We start from the raw sequence: 19223 nt of genomic DNA, 5'->3' as shown, positions 1-19223 counted from the left end.
CTGTGATTACAACTCAGCAAAAGCATATCTGTCTGCCAGTGTGCTAGCACTGGAAATGAAAGAGCAAAATTGAGTAACAATTGAGGGCGTTGTGAAAATAAGGATGAGGGTTTTGTATTTGTTTTTTGATTGGTGTGTGTGCGTGTGTTCTGCTATAATAGTACACTTTTATAGAAAATATACTACTTACACATTTTCTAAATCATTTGAACAAAATTTAGAATAAGCTAGGCCTGGTGGTGTAGGCCTATTATCCTAGCTACTCCCCGGGCTGAGGCAGGAGGATGACAGGTTGAACATCAGCCTTCAACTTAGTGAAACCTGGTCTCAAAATATAAAATAAAACCCAGTCTGGGGTTATAGCTTCATGATAGAGTCCATAGCACATGAGAGGCTGGTATTAAAGGTGTATGCCACCATGCTTGGCTAAAAATTATTTTTAAAATTCCCATTCGTGAACGGGGTCATCTTTTCTTTTCACTGAAACTGTACTTATGCAACATCAAGTTTAAGTGATCCATGCTTCTACAATTCTGGTTCATGGGCTTTCCAGTGGAGGGGGACTACCAAATGCATCTCTCCCTTGGCAGCGTCCATAGAATCTTCTAACACTGCAAGAGCCAGTCAACAAGGACAAGGCTCTGAGGCCAGTTCCAGATCATTTCCTCCAAGTCCTGTGTCACGAGGGTGTGACTTCTTCAGAGATAGGGTCTTCCTTCCAAATTCTGGGATGCAGCCAAATGCTGCAGCAATAGCCTATGTTGTTGTTTTTGGGGGGTCCACTTGGACTACAGGTCAAGAGAACTCATGTGTCTCATACATGGTACTGAGGGCTTTGTTAGTTCATGGCTCTTTTGGGGAGCATTGTCACCCCAAGTGTCGTAACTTCTTTAAACTATACATCTGTGTATACACATACACATATATATATTACATGTAATTTTAGGTAAGCATAAAATCGTGGGGTCTATATGTCTTATGAAACATTCTTAGTGTTATTTCTTGCCCCATCTGTATTGCTCACCTCCCCCTCCCTGGTTAAAGCCCCACCCCCATTTTCTGCTTCATAGCACTGTGCCAATCTAGAGCTCCCCTGAATTGCTCCCTTTTTACTTTCCTGCTTTCTGTGGTTACTCATGTCTAAAGATTCTGAGCTAAGGACCACAGATGAGAGAGAACATGTGGCATTTGTCTTTCTGGGTTTGGATTACTTCACTTGGCATGTGATCTACTTCTCTCCGTTTACCTACAAAATTCATGACTTCATTTTTCTTCGCGGCTGAGTGGAATTCCTTTGTATGCATATCCCTTTTCATTATTCATTCAGTTTTGAAGGTCATTTAGGTTGTTTCCTAGCAGAGGATATGGGCATGGCTGAGCGTGCTCACTGTGGAGTGTGATGTCAACGAGTGTGTCTGAGCGTGCTCACTGTGGAGTGTGATGTCAACGAGTGTGTCTGAGCGTGTTTACAGTGGAGTGTGATGTCAACGAGCATGCCTGAGCGTGCTCACTGTGGAGTGTGATGTCAACGAGTGTGTCTGAGCGTGCTCACTGTGGAGTGTGATGTCAACGAGCGTGTCTGAGCGTGTTCATCGTAGAGTGTGATGTCAAGTCCTTTGAGACTATGCCCCAGGCATATCTCGCTGGTAGATTTATTTTCAGCTATTTGAGAAGTCTCCACACTGATTTCCAGAGTAGCTATACCAGTTTTCAATATCTAACTCTACTGTTAGGATATGCAAAGGGAAGAAATAAAGATGTATGTGAAGTATTAGGCACAGTAACACTGGAGCAACGCTTTGCAAAAAATTAAATGGAAGAAGCAGCCATATAGAACAGAAAGTTAATTGCAGAACTTGCAATGTGTGTAACATATCTTAAAGGAAGAGAAATAAGCAAAAATGAAAAAAATACACTGGGTCAAGAGATGTTTAGGAGTTTTTTTATTTTTCTTTTTCCATTTCTCAAGCTGATATGATCATATTCTGTTGCCCTCTTTTAACAATGTTTTAGGAGCTTCACACCACAAGCAACTCTTTATCTTTGTTGTTTTATTACACTAATTGCATTATCTGTCATATTAAGGGAGAAAAGAGGAGAGAGAGAGAGGGAGAGGGAGAGAGGGAGGGAGGGAGGGAGAGAGAGAGAGAGAGAGAGAGAGAGCGAGCAGCTGGCCACTAGATCTAGGCTGTCCCTTTAGCTGTTCTTACTGAAAGGCTCTGCTCACATCACTTATCTTCCTATGTTCTTGATGAATGTATAAATTGGCCAAACACCCCTAGCCCACTGATTATCACAGTGTACACTCTAAATGAACGGAGTGGCGCTTTCACTCACGTTTTTGTCTGCTGTGACCTTGGTTAACAGAGTCAGCCCCAAGAGACTACTCTGCACTTTGTGAGGAAAGGGAATCAAGTTTGCACCTGTGAAGCTGGAGCCCCAGAGACAGTCTGAGATGCTAGTCTAGGTGCTGCTTTCAAGATACTCAGTCCAAGTCTAAAGGATATCCGACCATCACTCCCAACATGGCTACAAGCCTGGAGTGCATAGACACGCTGGGAGATGGAGGCATGATCCAGGATGGGGTCAGCACCGTAGAAAGCCTTGGAAACTCGTTCCATTTAAAGGCTGCAGGAACTCCCCAGAGCAGGGAATTTCATAAGATTTGTTTTCTATTTTAGGATCTTTGGATGACAGAGTAAGAACTGAATTAACTTAGGAAGATTGGAGGCAGGGAATCATACTTATCTTGTCACTGTCCAGGAAAGAGAAGTAGACTGAGCAAAGGGCACAGCCACCACTAAGCAGAGTGACACAGCCCTCCACAAAAGAAAAAAAAAAAGGCTGCAACTCCAGGCCATAGCGATGTGCCTTCATTTCTCCACTTGTAATATTAAAAAGGAAGTAGCTGCCACCCATCTCCCATCTGGGAGGAGAGATTGCTCTTGTTCGACTTCCTGTGTTTATTACAATAGTCACCAGGACGCTGTCCTCCTTTAGCACAGCAAGTAGAGATGTGTAACGGCTTTGGAGGCAAAGCAGAGCTTATGGGCCCCCTCTGACTGCGCGCCTTCGGGACTAAGCCCAAACACAATCTTCCTTACCATGCCTGAAAACTGCTGAACACTGTCTAAAACAATGCCATCGCTACAAACGTCAGCAGCGGTGCAGAATGCAACCTCCATTGCTCTGTGGGCCATCGCTCTGCGCAATGCAGCCTTATACTGTTTTCCGTCTTCCTCTCTCCTGTACAGAACTGCAACATCTGTGGGCAGATAGCCATCGTGGAACAGGCTGTGACATTTCTCTGCCACATAGTCAGCCATCTCTTCTAGTGTCAGGTTAGCCTTGATCTCACACACACCAGGCAGAACCTGGGCACACATCGCCTCCTCGTAGGGAGCCTCCTGGAGCATGGCCAGCATGTCTGGAGATGCGTTGGAAGGAGGATTTTCTCGCATCCTCTTCATTTCTTCTTTTATGATGTTTGCTATTTCCACAGCACAGTGGATCTCAGTGATCACTTTCCGAGGAAACTGAGCAGAAGGAGTAGGAAGGCCACTAACAGCTGCAGGATGGGTTTGGAAAGGATCCAGAAAAAGCCAGAGGGTCCCATGGTGAAGGCTTTCGCTTGAAGCCCCCTTCGCTCTTGGATGGGTGATGCTCTTAGCCTTCTTGTACCAGTCACCGTGTCTCCTACAGAAATCCTCAGGCTCATCCACCACTATGTGTTTAATCTTTGGGAACTCTTCTGTCATGAAGGTCCTCTGGGTCACAACTTGGCAAGCAACTTGTCGGCTGTAACCATAAAAGAGAAAACATGGATTTCAGGCCTTTAAACAAAGATAACAAAAGCTTTCCTTACTCTTTGGATTGGAAATAGAGGTTCATTCTTCTTCGCAGATCGATTCACTAATAGAGGTAGCACAATAAAACCTCTCTACTTCCAAGGTACCCAAAAGATAGAATACAGTTTGGGGATTTTTCAGTTAAATCTTCATGTGAAATTTTACTATGAAGTAGTTGGACGAGTCAGGTGGTTTGTGCCTATAATCCCATCACTTAGGAGGCTGATGATCCTGAGTCCAAGGCCAGCCTGGACTACATAATGACTATAGGCCAACCTAGCCTGCATAGCAATACATGATCTAAAAAAAAAAAAAAAAAAAAAGAAAAAAAAGAAGAAGAAGAAGAAGTTAGGAAATCTTGCTGTTTCTACTGGTCCAGTTGTGATGCTTGGCAGGAGAAGACAAGATCACTACAGTTAAAGGAAATCTCAAAAGTAACTCATGCCTGTTCCTACTTCTTTAACGTGTCCTCTTAGGATTAGGGAACAGTCTCCTAGAGGCATATTGTAGTCCATACATGCAGAAGAGGTATGTGCTAATTTAAATTCTGTGTAAAGCAAGGTCTTTTTCTTTGTTTGTCTTATAAAAATCAGAAACTCCTTTGAGTTTTTGGTAGGAAAAACACCAGTTGCTGAGTTTCTTCAAGAAGATAGAGAGAGAGGAGAGAGAGAGAGAGAAAGAGAGAGAGAGAGAGAGAGAGAGAGAGAGAGAGAGAAAGGGAGTAAGGAAGGAAGGAAGGAAAAGGAAAAGAAAACCCAAAGAGCTTCCTCTCTCCAGTCCATTTCCCTTTGTGGTACATTGCAGCACGCACATATGCTGTGGTACATGGTAGCATGCTGTGGTACATTGTAGCATGCTGTGGTACATTGTAGCATGCACATATGCTGAGCTACACAAACACCCTTCTCAGGTCTGCTGGCTTCTTGCCGTCTCTAAGGATCCAACAGGGTCGGTCCCTCATACAGGACTGAGGCTACAGTTCCTGGGGCTTTGCTCTCTGGGCCGTGACTTGTAACTACGTTCACTCTCTTCTAGCTTGGCCTCTGTGGCTCTTGAGTGTCACGAGCCATTTCCCCCCTAAAAATCATTACAGGAACCATCACCCTGGGGAGTCTGCATAGAACCCCACACCCATAATTATGTTCTATTGACAGAACCTGCCCCACACCCAATTAACTTATCTGTTAGCGGAACCCGCCTCACATTCCAGCTATCCAGGGAACCAGGTGTGGCAACTTGTCCGAATGTAACCTCTTGGCCTATGTGACGAACCTGAACCACGTGACCTGGAACACGCGGCCAGAATCCAGTTTCCCTGCCCCCCAAAGTCTTCATCCAGGGTACTATATAAGCAGCCAGCATGATCCTAATAAACGGGGGCTTTGACAAATCTGCTTAGCCTCATTCTTCTGTCCTAGCTCATTCCCTTCCAGGTAGCGCCCCTCCGAGACCCCTAGACTGAGTAACCCACCCAACGCAATCGACACTTGAGGGAAAGCACTGATTTTAAGCTGTCTCCATACCTTCCTCACATTAGGAGCTTGATAGGTATTTGGCAATTGGGGTTTTAGCTGGGACATTTTTAAAAAATTAGTTACATTATGACTGCATAATGTTAGTCATTCCTGTAAACATTCCAGCGTCACCATTTTCCATGTGTCCACACTCTGGCTCTACTCCAGTTAGATCTTATTTCTCACTGCCTTTGACCTGCTGTGTGCCCTTTGCCTAGAAGGCCCCCTCCCCATCTCATTCCCTTCTCCTACTGTTTATCGTTTGCCGATTGCTTTTGATACAGGGTCTCACTGTTATAGGCCAGGCTGGCCTCAAACTCTCAGTCTCCTTGCTTCAGTCTCCCGAGGGCTGGCATTACAGGCATGCGCTCTCACACCTGGCTTCCTAATGATTTAGTACGGCCAAGAGTCTCCTTCTCTGGAGACTAATTGTTGACCGACACAATAAAGAGGAGGATCTTTATCATGATACCAATAACACAGCACTTGCGTTGTTTATTTTGTAAAGTCTTCATTGGTTTTTTTTCTCTCTGACATTCTATTTAATAGCATCTAATGTAAATACTGCTCAAAAATATTTTTGAATAATTAAAGCCAAAAGAAATAGTATGAATTTTCCATCTTTGCTAAACGGTGCAATGTCCAACTTATTTACTACACTGAAAGCTAGAGAACTAATGTTTTCTAAAATTACTGGTGCGGAACAACTCAAATATGTGAATATTTTATAGACAAAATTAAATTGTATTTGCATTTAACTTCCAGCTAGATATAGTGACTAATTGTATAACCAGAACACTAACTATCCAGCAAAAAGTTACTTAAAGTAGAACAGGTTCGTTTCTACTTTTCTTAGATCTGAGGACACAGATCGTGTGAACATGTTTCTACTATGAATCAGAGTCTTGTTTGGGCATGGTAGTGTATCTCTTTCATCTCAGTGCTCAGGAAGGGGATGCAGGAGGATTGAGTTTAAGGAGAAAGACTGTCTCAAACAAATAAACAAATGACAAGCATCCTTAGCCTATTTGGGGTTGAATATGATAAAGTCACCCGTTTTAAAGCTCAACCACGTTTGGACATCTGTGTTTACTCAGGCTTCTGCGCTTGCACAGTGAAAAACCAGTGTCACAAATTCCTTTTGTGCCTGTGGTGAAAGGCCTTTCCCCCCTGAAGTTTAGATGGTAAAATTCTCACTTCACAAACTCCCTGAGGGAGTCATTCTCACAAACATAGAGGATCTCCTTTGGTTTGCAGTGGAACACATCCTTGATTTTCTCTGTCATCTTTATAGCTAGAGGTGTCTTCCTGGCTCCTGGAAAGCAATGGATGAACAGCTCTGGGGTTTCCCGGAGGCTCTGGGAAAGCGAGTGGCATTGCTCTTCTATCCGATGTTTGAAAAACTCACAGCCCAGCTGATGACTCAGCAGGGACCTGGAACACAGTGGGACCACCACAAGGGCTTTTAGCACATCTTCCACTTCTGTCTGACTAGACAGTGTGTAGGATCGGGGGTAGCACACAAGTGATGGATCAGGTCTGAGCCCTCTGCTGCTCAGGCATATCTGCCTTGGAATGACGCACACCTTCCCTGGGTAGCCGCCAAGGGTTTGTAGCTGCTGCTTTAACTGAAGGGCGGTGTTGTGCGCATAGTCAGATCCTCCGTTCCAACTCGGGTCTGTTAAGATTGTGTAGAGTACCAGCGGGCTGTTGACTGCGACCAGGAGAGCATCGCACAGGACCTTCCGCTCTTTCGTTAAACCAATATCACCAGCCCAGCTTCTAGAAACTATCACCGTCCCGTGGGAACGAGGATGCGTCTGTGCCTTCAGTAAGTCCTCCAGTCCATGATGGTCTGAGAACAGCTTCTTACAGAGGGATTCTGGCTGAAACTGTAGGTTTGCCTCTGTCACTGAATAGTGAAGGAATAGAAGTTACCAAAACTTGAAAACAAAGCCAGTTCTTGCAACCTGACAGAAAAGGACAACTCTAGCCTCAGAACCATGGTTTTCCTGTTGCAAAGAGAACTGACTCCAGTACGTTCCATTTTGAGACTAAAAGACATAGGTGGTTTGAAATCAATACAGATAGAAGGTTGATGGAGATTGAGGACTAAGATTTAAGATCTCTCTCTCTCTCTCTCTCTCTCTCTCTCTCTCTCTCTCTGTGTGTGTGTGTGTGTGTGTGTGTGTGTGTAATTGTAGGACCATTTGTCTGGTAAGTCTTACATTTGACATTCTCTAAGAAAAAGATTTGGATACTTGCTATCAATTCCCCCCAACTTAATTCTTTTTTTTTTTCAATGCTGGGTGTCACACTCAAGACTTTGCCTATGCTGGGCAAACACTCTACCACTGAGCTATGCTTTTTTGTATAAAAACAATCTCCTCAGCTGAAATGAAGAGGGAACCTGGGCTAGACTGCATAGTAAGATACTGTCTCAAAAGCCAAACAAAACCAAAACAGAGACGGGCGTACCTGGAAAGAAACGGCGCTGCAGAGTCTCCTTATATTCCAGGACTTTGCTGAGATGCACAGGCCTTCTTGGTGCAGACGAAGCTGATGAGATCGGGTGAGCACCAGGATCAGTGGTGGGCAAACTGGAAGGATCTAAGCAAGGATACAAAGCGGTCTCAGGTGAAATGAAAACTCAAAGGTGGAAGAACTTCGCAGTTCTTTTTATGAGAACCAGGTGTGGGGTGCTACGCTGTCTCACCCAGCTGTTGACGGCAGGAAAAAGAAGCTGGGAAGTGTGCCTCCCTGGGTAACTCAAACCAGTGCCATTTCTCCTGTCTCTCAGGAAGTGATGGTCCCTGAGCTTCCTTCACACTCTAAAATCCTGATGCCAGGTCACCTGTAAGAAGAAAGGGAAGCTGCTAGATGCAGCCAAGGTCACATGAAGCACAGCTGTTATTCGAAGCTCAAGGACAGTGAGAGAAATCACGTAAGCAGGCTGTACACCTTGGTGGCCACCTACAGGAGCGATGGAGGAAAGGAGAAAGCCCCGCTGGCTGTAAGCAGTCCTGTGGCCAAAGAGGGCAGCACAGGCTGTAACTGTCGTTACGGTTGCCTTTAATTTCCATCCAACGAAAGAAGGAATTGAAAGGGGAAGGATCTCCCTGGAGAGATGAGGAAATAGATCAGACAAATTTAGGAAAAGACAAGGGATGACGCCATGACGTCTGTAACGACTGACGTCTGTATCCAGTGGTGTAAGGTGTTTCATCAAATCGGGAGCATCTGATCCTGCAAGCAAGTAAACGAGCTTATTTTTAAGTCTTTCCTGGGTTGAATAGGAAGCACCAAGGCTGACTGCCAAACAAGATGTAAGGGAAGTACAACCACCAGCAGTCTTCCTCCCTCGGGGTGGTCACTACCCAGAATATCTATCTGCTCTTGCCTCGTTCCTCTCGTGGTGTAGTGCCTCATAGGTTAAGATATATACTTCTAGATTTACTGAAATGGTTCAAATTTGTCACACATTCTCTCTCTCTCTCTCTCTCTCTCTCTCTCTCTCTCACACACACACACACACACACATACACACACACACACACACACACAGAATTTTCCTCCAAATACTTAGTGTAGTGTCATACTTAAATGGTGTCCTCTAAAGATTGTTTTTCCAGTGAAACTATTCCATGGACACGAGGAAAATCAGCCAACTTTTGTCAACAGGATTTTACAGCACAGAAAAGGAACTCACTAATTCATGGCTGAAGATATATGATAACTTGCCCCCAAAAGACTGAAATCCAAATTTATTTATTCCTTCCTTCCTTCTTTCCTTTCTTCCTTCCTTTCTTTCTTTCTTTTTTTCTTTCTTTCTTTCGATTTCAAAGTGACTCTGAGTCTTTGGAACTAAGCCCTTAGGAAAAGAACACTCTTGTGCGAGTGCATCTTTTGATTTTCGAGACAGGGTTTCTCCGTAGCTTTTTGGTTCCTGTCCTGGAACTAGCTCTTGTAGTCCAGGCTGGCCTCAAACTCACAGAGATCCGCCTGCCTCTGCCTCCCAAGTGCTGGGATTAAAGGCGTGCCCACCACCGCCCGGCTTTTTTTTTTTTTTTTTTTTTTTACCTGGCTGAATACCCAGCATCATGTCCACCCACTGTTGAGCCGCCAGTCTTTTGACAACATTGTCCTTCACAATCCAGGAGTCTGGGTCCTCAGCAAACACGACACAGCAGAAGGGCTCTACTTGAACCACACAGACATAACCATACAGGGCCTCTTTTTGGTAAACCTTCAAAATTTTGGCTGTGAAATTCACCTTGGGCTTTTCACGACAGAAGTGGTATGTGGGCAACTTTTCTATGCAGTTTTTAATTTCTATTTTTAGTAATTCCGGGTTCATTTTTTCTTTCTTACATCCAAACACTTCTTTGCTCTTATCATCAACCCCGATAATTACATATCCCCCTTGAGTGTTGGCAAACGCAGAGACGTAATGAGCCAGCGTCTCTTTAATCCGAGGGACAATCTTTTTGGTGGTGAACCTTTTAAACTCCACGTGTGTTGACTCTGTGAAGTTAAGCCTCTCCTTATAATTGAGTTTATCTTTTTTAAAAAATTCTGAGGCGCACACCTTAATATCTTCTTCTTCCTGGATGGATCTGTTAAAGGTGCATTTCTGAGACTGCAGCCTGGGGACACCTCTTTGGGCCCTAGACTCTTTCTCTTTGAGAAGCTCTAGGGCACTGCTGGCGCTCAGGTTGATGGCAGAGGTCACATCTCTCTGGTATAAATTGGAGCGTAAGCTACAAATCTTCAGCAGCAGGCTGGAGGCATCTGGCCTCCACGACTTTACAAAAATCAGGAAGTGGTGGTTCTGTTGCATATAGTCAAGGTGTTTCTGTGAACCTGACGGAAGGAGCTTTTGAAAGGAAGTTTCCAGATCCTGTCCCAGCCCGTGGCACCGGTAACTATAGTTTTCGTCATTGATATCTGCTTTGATCACGCCTCCTCCAGAATTCAGCAGTGCACAGACAGCCTGGACGACACTTGAGTTCTCGTGTCTTTTCAAACAATTATTGGTCATTTTCTTCCTGTTCTCTTCTCCCAAAGTCACTTTGCCCAAATTTATGGTGATCTCAGCATAGGGCATTTTTTTTACACTCCCAGCAATAACAGAAAGGTATTCCTACAAATAACCAGGACAGAAATATTTCTGTATTAGTAAGAGGTTCAGAGGTGACAATATTTCCTCCAAGGCTCTACATTGTTGGAGATACATTTTAACATTGAATGTAATCTTTCAAAAGATATTTTAGGGGGACTGGGAATTGAACCCCCAGCTTTTCCATGCTCAGCAAGTGCTCTTCCGCTGAGTTACATTCCCAGCCTTCCCTTCATGCACCATTTTTAGCTGGGTCCCTGCTGACTCAGGCTCCTGAATACCTGGGATTACAGACCTGTTCCACTGATCCCAGTTTTGGAAATAATCCTTGATAGCATTGTTTTTTAAAAAACAATTTTGCCAGGGCTGGAGACATGGCTCAGAGGTTAAGAGCACTGACTGCTCTTCCAAAGGTCCTGAGTTCAATTCCCAGCAACCACGTGGTGGCTCACAACCATCTGTAATGTGGTCTGGTGCCCTCTTCTGACCTTTAGGCATACACACAGACAGAATATTGTATACATAATAAATAAATATTTAAATTTTTTTTTGCCAAATAGAACTTTCAACAAGAGAAGCCATAGATTAAAAAGTGAATATTTAATAGATTTCCATAATGGGGAAAAATAAGTTGCTGAAGATTTGCAGCCCACTCCACTTAAATTTGGAATGCACCAACACTGAGTCCAGATATAAGGGGGATGGGTTAGTGCAGGAGCTAAGTGAGTAGTTAAAAGATGTGCAGAAATAGAAGCTGAAGTCAGGGGCTCTAGTCATAACTCAAAGAGGAAGTGAAGAAGCAGTGGAAAACAAAGGAAGTGGAGTCTGGATTGTGTGTGGTAGGTCTTGATATAAAAATAAGCATCAAGCTAGGCATGGTAGCACATTCCTATAATCCTAGCACTCAGAAGGCTGATGTAGGTGGATGAAGAATTTGAAGCCAGATGTATGGGTACACAACTGTAATCCCAACACAACTGTAATCCCATCAGGAAATGGAGGCAGGTGGGTCAGCAGCTTAAAGTCATTCTTGACTATAGTAAGTTTGGTGCCAGCCTTGACTACATGAGACCCTATCTCCGACAGGCAAACTAAACAAAAAGTAGAGGCTGGAGAGATGGCTCAGAGGTCAAGAGCAGTGGCTGCTCTTCTGGAAGTCCTGAGTTCAATTCCCAGCCACCATATAGTGGTTCACAATCACCTTTAATGAAATCTGGTGCCCTCTTCTGGCCTGCAGGCATACTATGCAGGCAGACCACTGTATACATAATAAATAAATCTTAGAAACAACAGCAACAAAGAAACAAAAAGTATACAACTCATAAGATTTGATATTTTATATGGTATTTTAAAAGTTTTAAAGACCTTAATTTACTCTCGAAAGAATGCCAATCAAAGCCAAATGCTGAAATTGCTTTAGTTGTTTACACGTCTTCTAAATTACGGACAGTGTGGTGTGAGGCAGAGATTTGCCTTCCCTTCTGGTGTGGAGCCTCTAAGATTTGGAAAAGATCCTAAGCCTTTGGAGTCTGGTTTCTAAATTGTGACCAACAACCTTTTGTTTTAAGACTAGAGAATAGGGGCTGGAGAGATGGCTCAGAGGTTAAGAGCACTGGCTGCTCTTCCAGAGGTCCTGAGTTCAATTCCCAGCAACCACTTGGTGGCTCACAACCATCTGTACTGAAATCTCGTGCCCTCCTCTGGCGTGCAGGCTTACATCGAGGGAGAATGTTGTATACATAATAAATAAATCTTTAAGAAAAAAAAGACTAGAGAATAGTCATCTAACTTGAAATCAGAGCTCTGAAGAAAATATTTCAGAAAGGCCATTATTAACTCTAACGCAGAACATTTACTTATTAACTGAAGCAAGCGGTCTTTCTCTGTGCAAGGGTGCACACCGAGGTCCTGCAGAGACTGCGTGCAGTCCAGAGCAATTTCATTCCATTTTCTGAAGTTCTGTTAGAAACAGCTTCCTTATTCTCATTTTGCTTTCCTGGTCACTTTCATGGGTGGGATCTATACGACAAACCTAACTGAGACCATCACAGTGTGTAGTCTCATAACCCCACGTCTCACGGATGTTATTTGGATGCTCACAAGTACAGGAGATGACTAAGTGTTCTGAGATTCTAGATCCAACGGAGCATCCTTCCCACAAGTTTGAGAATCTCTCACTCATTTTCCTTAACAAATATCTCCTTGACTATTACCTATACCCAACTTTCCTCTTCTCAGACCTGAACTGTGCCCAAAATACTGATGAGATTTAGAAAAACAATTCTTTACCTGGTACTCTTGTTTCCTCTGGCTGCTTCAGCTCCTCATCTGGCTCTGGGAGGAATGTTTGCCTGCTGTTGAGGGCCCTGCCGCCCTGTGATATCGGCCTGGGAGGAACAGGAACTCTGCCAGACTCCTCAGCCTTCACAACACTGACCCACTGAGGAAGGCTGATAAGGACTCAAGAAGAGTCTCTGTCATGGCAGATTAGCGAGCTAAGGTCTGACCTCAGAGAGTGAATCAGGTCCTTTTAGAGTGGGGAAACTTGGCAGTTTTCAAATGAGCGGCCCGAGTTGAGTTCACATCTTCTGAAAGGAGGGGGCATGCTTCCACACGAGACACAGCACCTCTTTCCTGGTTAAATCTGGTTGCAAATCTTTGCACTCAATCTAATCTTTTGAAACAGGGTCTCACCATGCAGCCTTGGATGGCCTAAAACTCTCTCTATAGACGAGGCTGGCCTCAGACTCACAGAGATCCTTTTGCCTTTGCCTCCATTCCATGATGCTGGCATTAAAGGTGTGTGTCACCATGTCCAGCTGTACTCACTTTAAATTAGGCTATCCTGTACACACTCATTGTGAGCATGTTAGCTTAGTTCATTGTTGTCTAAATTTTCTATTGTGTTTTACTTACTTTTAGCACTTTTCCTATTTTTTAAAATGTATTTATTTATTTTAGTTGTTTTTATTGAGCTACTTGGTTTTTCTCTGCTCCCTTCCCTTTCTCTCTCCTCCTCTTCTGCCCTCTCCCATGGTCCCATGCTCCCAATGTACTCAGGACATCTTGTCTTTTTCTACTTCCCATGTAGATTAGATCCATATATGTCTCTCTTAGGATCCTTAATTTTAAAGTTTTTATACAAGTATATATTATATGCTTAATGTATCCACCCTATACCCTCAATCTCCCTATTCCTGCCCCTCTACCCTCTTGATAGTTCCCTTTCTTGCCCTAAAAATCTTTATTTCTGCTCTCATGTCATATATACATAACTAATTTTATGTATTTATATAGAACCTAGGAACCAGAATGAGAGAAAACATACAATATTTGCCTGAGACTGTCTTAACTTGCTTAATACTATTATCTTCAGTTGTATCCATTTTCCTGCAAATGATAAAACGTTGTTCTTTACAGACCAAAAAAATTTTATTTTGAAATTAAAATATAATTACATCATTATCCCCTTCCCTTCCACCCTCTAACTTTTCCCATGTTACCTGTCCCATGCGCGCTCGCTCTCTCTCTCTCTCTCTCTCTCTCTCTCTCTCTCTTTCTCTATCTCTCAAATTCATGGTCTTTCTTTGTTGTTTTAACACAACCCTCCTAAATATATCACTACAACCTGCTCAGTCCATATGACAGTATTTGTATGACTTTATTTTGGTGCTGACCACTTGGTGTTGGATAACTAATCTGTGAGCTCTTCGCTGGGACAGACTATTTCACCCTCAGTATTTCCGTTTCACCCTCAGTATTTCCTTGTCTATGGTTGAGACCCCAGGAGATTTCCGCCTTCCATAGTGGCACACTACCTTGTTCAGTCAGCACGTTGATGGGACTTCATAGGTGAAGCGTCTATTATTACATTCCTAGGAGATGCAGTTTCACATCAAAGTTCCTGTTCCGTGGACTCTTACAGTCTTTCCACCCCCTCTCTTCCACTATGCCCCCCCCAATCTTAGGCACAGGAGTTGTGTTGTAGACGTTTCAGTTGCGACTGGACGCCACATGGTCGCTTGTTCTCTGCAGTTTGATTGATTGTGGCTTTCTGTGAAGATCTCCATCTGTTACAAGGAAACATTTCTTTAATGAGTGAGACCTATACTTCTCTGTGGGTATACGGATAAATATTTGGACTGTAGTTGGGAATTGTGCTGGTTTAGAAAAGTGGCAGTTATAGGTTCTCCTCCATGTTCAATGACTTCACTGGCCCCAGGTATTTGGCTAGGTTTCTAATACCAGGCAATATGATAGACATACATATCCTAAAAATTATATCAACATATAAAATGTCTTAAACAGAAGTAAAAACATGCATTCAAATAATCTAACAAAATAACTTTGCATAGGTGTGCAAATATTGGAAACAAAAATAGGAGCATATTCAATAAAACAAATATAATTTGAACTTGTATCAATATACAAGAATCTATACCAGGGGCTGGAGAGATGGCTCAGTGGTTAAGAGCACTGTCTGCTCTTCCAGAGGTCCTGAGTTCAATTCCCAGCAACCACATGGTGGCTCCAAACTCTCTGTAAAGAGATCTGGCGCCCTCCTCTGGTGTGTGGAGGCAGAAAGTTATATACATAATAAATCTTTAAAAAAAAAAAAAAGAATCTATACCAATGTAAATTGTCCATAAATAATGGCTCACAAGTATTCAGTCTACTACTCATTATTATTATTATTATTAGTGTGAGTAAGTTCACACTAATCTACCTAGCATCCCATTCAATTTTTCCTTCTTTTTTTTTTTTTCAGCCACTAAATAGTGTCCATAACTCTAAGGACAAACTTTGTTGGGAGAAGGTATATTGTCTTCTAGAATTGCTTCCAGCTGTCATGGGGGCAATGTTCTTTCTATGGGATCCTGTGAAAGTAAAACAATGGGTGTCTTGTATAATTTCAAATGATCTCTGAGTAGTCAAAAGGGTTTTTCTAAAGTTCTTATTTGGAGTTCTGGCCAGAATGTTTTAAGAAGGTGCACCATTTCATCAGCTGGTACCAAAAACTGGTCTTAAAGTAGCACTATCAGCATCATGATGTCATCTCTACCATGTAGCATTATGGTTGTGAAGCCCCATTGTCTTCCTGGAAATTCCATAGATTACTGCAGGAAAATCTACTATTCATTGTGGAAAACTTACACATTATTCATATAGACATATATTCAATGAAAGATTTGATATAGACAATATAGGCATGGAGAAAATAATTTTTTTTAATTCTTTCTGTCCCATACTAGATGGCTTCTGACATGAGACAGAAACTCTGAATTTTTCTTCTAACAACACGCTCAGATTTAGAGAAGTGTTGGAAGAGGCTGCTTGTTTGTTCCCAGCTTCCCAGACTCAAAATAACCACACATAAACTATATTATTTGCAATAAGGTTTGGCCAATAGCTTACGTGTATTTCTAGCTTGCTCTTATATCTTAAAATAACCCATATCTATTAATCTGTATTTCACCACGTGGCTGTGGCTTACCAGCAAGTTTCCAGTGTGTCTGTCTCCAGTGGCAGCTACATGGCATCTCCTAACTCTATCTTCTTTCTCCCAGCATTCGGTTTAGTTTTCCCTGCCTAGCTCTACTCTGCCCTATTACAGGACAAGGCAGGTTTTTTATTCATTACCAATAAAAGCTACACATATACAGAATGACCTCCCACACCAGAGAAGGATTAGCCATTGTCAACTCCAAAGACAGCTCTATATATTTATAAATATATGTGTGTATTTATAAATATATATTGATCACCTGACCTCATAAGTCATATTCCTTTCTGCCTGGTGATCCTTTCTGGATAGCTATTTTTTCCTCTTTACGTGTCTAAAAGTCCAGGATCTCTTGACTTTTTGAAGATGTTGAATTTTCCTGTAAAGATGAGAACAGAACCCCACCCGAACTCTTATGAGGTTTTCTTACCTCATGGCCGAGAGATGCAAGCCATGGTGGACAGTCCCAATTTGGTTTTTGCCCGTGTTAGAGAGGAACAGGAACAGGAGTCGCAGGAACAAGAGAGTAGGAGAGCTGGGCAGACTGGTGGTTTTCTCTGGGTTCCCAAAAAGTCACACCCCTACCTGGTCCAGTCTCTTAAAGGTCATTAGCTGAAGGAGGTTCCCATCAGAACCTCTTGCTATAAAAAAAGAAAAAAGGGGCTGGAGAGGTGGCTCAGCAGTTAAAAGCACCGACTGTTCTTCCCAGAGGACCCTGGTTCACTTCCCAGCACCTACAGGGTGACTCACAACTCCCTGAAACTCTAGTTCCAGGGGATCCAATAATCTTACACAAACACACATGCAGACAAAACACCAATGCACATAAAATAAATCGTTAAAAGTTTTTAAGAAGAAAGAAAACACTGACTGGGACTAGAGATATGTCTTAGTAGTTAGAAGTAACTGATTTTTCACATGACTGTAAGGAATTTTTCTCTATTTTGCCAGCCAGCTCCCAAATAATGACATGGAGACTTATATTAATTATGAACACTTGGCCTTAGCTTAGGCTTGTTCCATGTGCTCTTATAACTTAAATTAACCTATTTATATTAACCTTCATTTTGCTTCATGGCTTTTCAACATTTTCATGCTGTCCAACTCCTTCCAGGTCTCTTTGGTGTCTCCCTGCACTTCGATTATCTCCCCCTCCTCTTCTTCTTTTTTTTTTGGGGGGGGTTTATTATATTTATTATGTATACAGTGTTCTGTCTGCATGTCTGCCTATAGACCAGAAGAAGGCATCAGATCTCAGTATAGATGGTTGTGAGTCAGCATGTGGTTACTGGGATTTGAACTCAGGACCTCTGGAAGAACAGTCAGTGCTCTTAACTGCTGAGTCATCTCTCCAGCCCCCAATTCTTTCTTTCTTTCCCTGGAAATCTCACTTATACCTCCTGCCTAGCTATTGGCCATTCAGCTTTTTATTACATAAGTCACAGCAAATACATCTTCACACAGTGTACAAATATCCCACAACAGATAATCTCAGTTCATTTTAGAACATCACTGGAAAATTAATCCTGGCTGGACAGCGGTGGTGCCTGCCTTTAATCCCAGCACTCTGAAGTCAGAATCAGTTGGATCTCTGTGAGTTCAAGGCCAGCCTGGTCTACAAAGTGAGTTCCAGGACAGCTAAAGATACACAGAGAAGGGGCTGAAGAGATGGCTCAGAGGATAGGAGCACTGACTGCTCTTCCAGAGGACTCAGGTTCAACTCCCAGCACAGGGCAGCTCACACCTGTCTATAACTCCATTTTCAGGGGATCTGACACATTCACAAAGATATACATGCAGCTAAAACACCAATGCACAAACATAAAATAAAAATAAATTATTTTTAAAATGATACAGAGAAACCCTGTCTCGAACCCTCTCCCCCACAAAGGAAAGAAAAGAAATCCTGTCCCTAAATTAAGTCAGTAAAGCGGGTGTGGTGGTGCATGCCTGTAAAACCAACACTTGGGGGGGGTGGAGTCAGGAGGATCAAAGGTTCAAGACCAGCAACACCTATGCAGAGGTTTGAATGAAAACGGCCCCCTATTACCCACGCCGACGTGATAGCTCACGTTCCAAATGACACTCGTTTCTGACTTCTGCGGGCTCTGCACTGACATAGTGCACAGACAAACTCGCAAGGAAAATGCACATGCACAATCATAAATAAATTGATTTAAAAAAATTTGTCTTTAAAAATGTTCAACATAGGGGGTCTCTCGCCTTTCCCTTCCTCACTCTCTACCGAGGCAAGCGTAAAATCACTGTGCCTAACAGTCGCCAGGAATCCCATGAACAGAGTATTGTAGGGAGAAGAAAAACAGCATCTCGCTCTCTGTACAGAACAACACAGCCCTAACTCGTAGACCACAGGCCCGGTAGCATAGAAGCAACGGGATAGCAGCCTCCGCCATTACGACAGTTCCACCCCTTGCCTTTCACCTTGCCCTTCGATTGGCTGCTCTCCATATCATCCCCGCCTTACAGCTCTCACGTGAATCTCTGGTTGCCGCGGTATTGGCTGTTTCGTGCGCGTGGGGCTGTGGGATGCAGACCGGCAGAGGAGCAGGGAGAGGGCGCGGTGATCATGTGTGGCCAGGTCGCAGTGTCCCAGAACTGGGTTCCGTCACCCTCTGCAGACGGGAGGTGTTTCCCGACAGTCTTGGTCCAAGACTGCGGAATGAGGAGTCCAGGCTGGGTGCCGATTCAAGGTCCCACCCTGGCCTCAGTCTTCTTCCCCACCAAGGATGGCTCTCGAAGTTGGTGGGGTTTGGACTTTATCTCTTTTTTGCTTTGAGGAGGTACTGTGTGTGAGCACTCGCTGGCCAGCAGAGGGATCTGTGCAGAGCGCCATGTGTTAGAGGATAGGCGAATGAGAACTTGGAGATACCCGAGGTGTGGTCCTTGCCCGCGTGACCGGTTGGAGGTAAGCTGGCATTGTAAATTGTGCTACTTTTCTAATCGAGGACCATAGGGCTGACTGAGGTCATTTATTGAACTCCTGTATTCAGACTCGTAAGAGTCAGCATCGAAATCAGTGAGATAGGGCTGGTGGGGAAGATGGAGCTGGGGCGCGGGGGACGGACTGTTGAACTACTGCGTAGTTAGTGGGTGATGATTGCTGTGATGGCAGAGAAAACTGGAGGTCAGAGGAAACTAAGGCAGTTCAGGGCAGTTAACAGAAAAGGAGACATCTCAGTAGCTCCAGCAGTATACCATACCCAGCCATTCTCACATGA

General features: G+C 43.5%; 1 protein-coding gene across 1 annotated transcript; it reads right to left on the bottom strand.

The window, feature by feature from the left end:
* Positions 1-1935: 1935 nt before the first annotated feature.
* Positions 1936-18420, bottom strand: Slfn14 (schlafen family member 14). Its single transcript, XM_050132244.1, has 7 exons — positions 18035-18420; positions 16415-16625; positions 12771-14551; positions 9443-10505; positions 7841-7972; positions 6560-7274; positions 1936-3798 (listed from the first exon to the last, which is right to left on the bottom strand). Exons 4-7 carry the CDS (start codon positions 10467-10469, stop codon positions 2997-2999), a joined length of 2676 nt encoding a protein of 891 aa, XP_049988201.1. The 5' UTR covers positions 10470-10505; positions 12771-14551; positions 16415-16625; positions 18035-18420; the 3' UTR covers positions 1936-2996.
* Between the last annotated feature and the right edge of the window lie 803 nt (positions 18421-19223).

Source organism: Alexandromys fortis, unplaced genomic scaffold (assembly GCF_014885135.2).
Source record: "Alexandromys fortis isolate MF-2015 unplaced genomic scaffold, M_Fortis_MF-2015_v1.1 scaffold_412, whole genome shotgun sequence".
NCBI lineage: Eukaryota > Metazoa > Chordata > Mammalia > Rodentia > Cricetidae > Alexandromys > Alexandromys fortis.
This window is presented reverse-complemented; position numbering and strand designations above follow the sequence as displayed.

Coding starts and splice junctions, on each gene's coding strand:
- Slfn14 (XM_050132244.1), bottom strand. CDS start 10,469: ATGCCCTATGCTGAGATCACCATAAATTTGGGCAAAGTGACTTTGGGA. Junction 7,973..9,442: donor GATGCTGGGTATTCAGCCAG/GTAAAAAAAAAA, acceptor ATCCTTGCTTAG/ATCCTTCCAGTTTGCCCACC. Junction 7,275..7,840: donor GCAGCGCCGTTTCTTTCCAG/GTACGCCCGTCT, acceptor TTCACTATTCAG/TGACAGAGGCAAACCTACAG.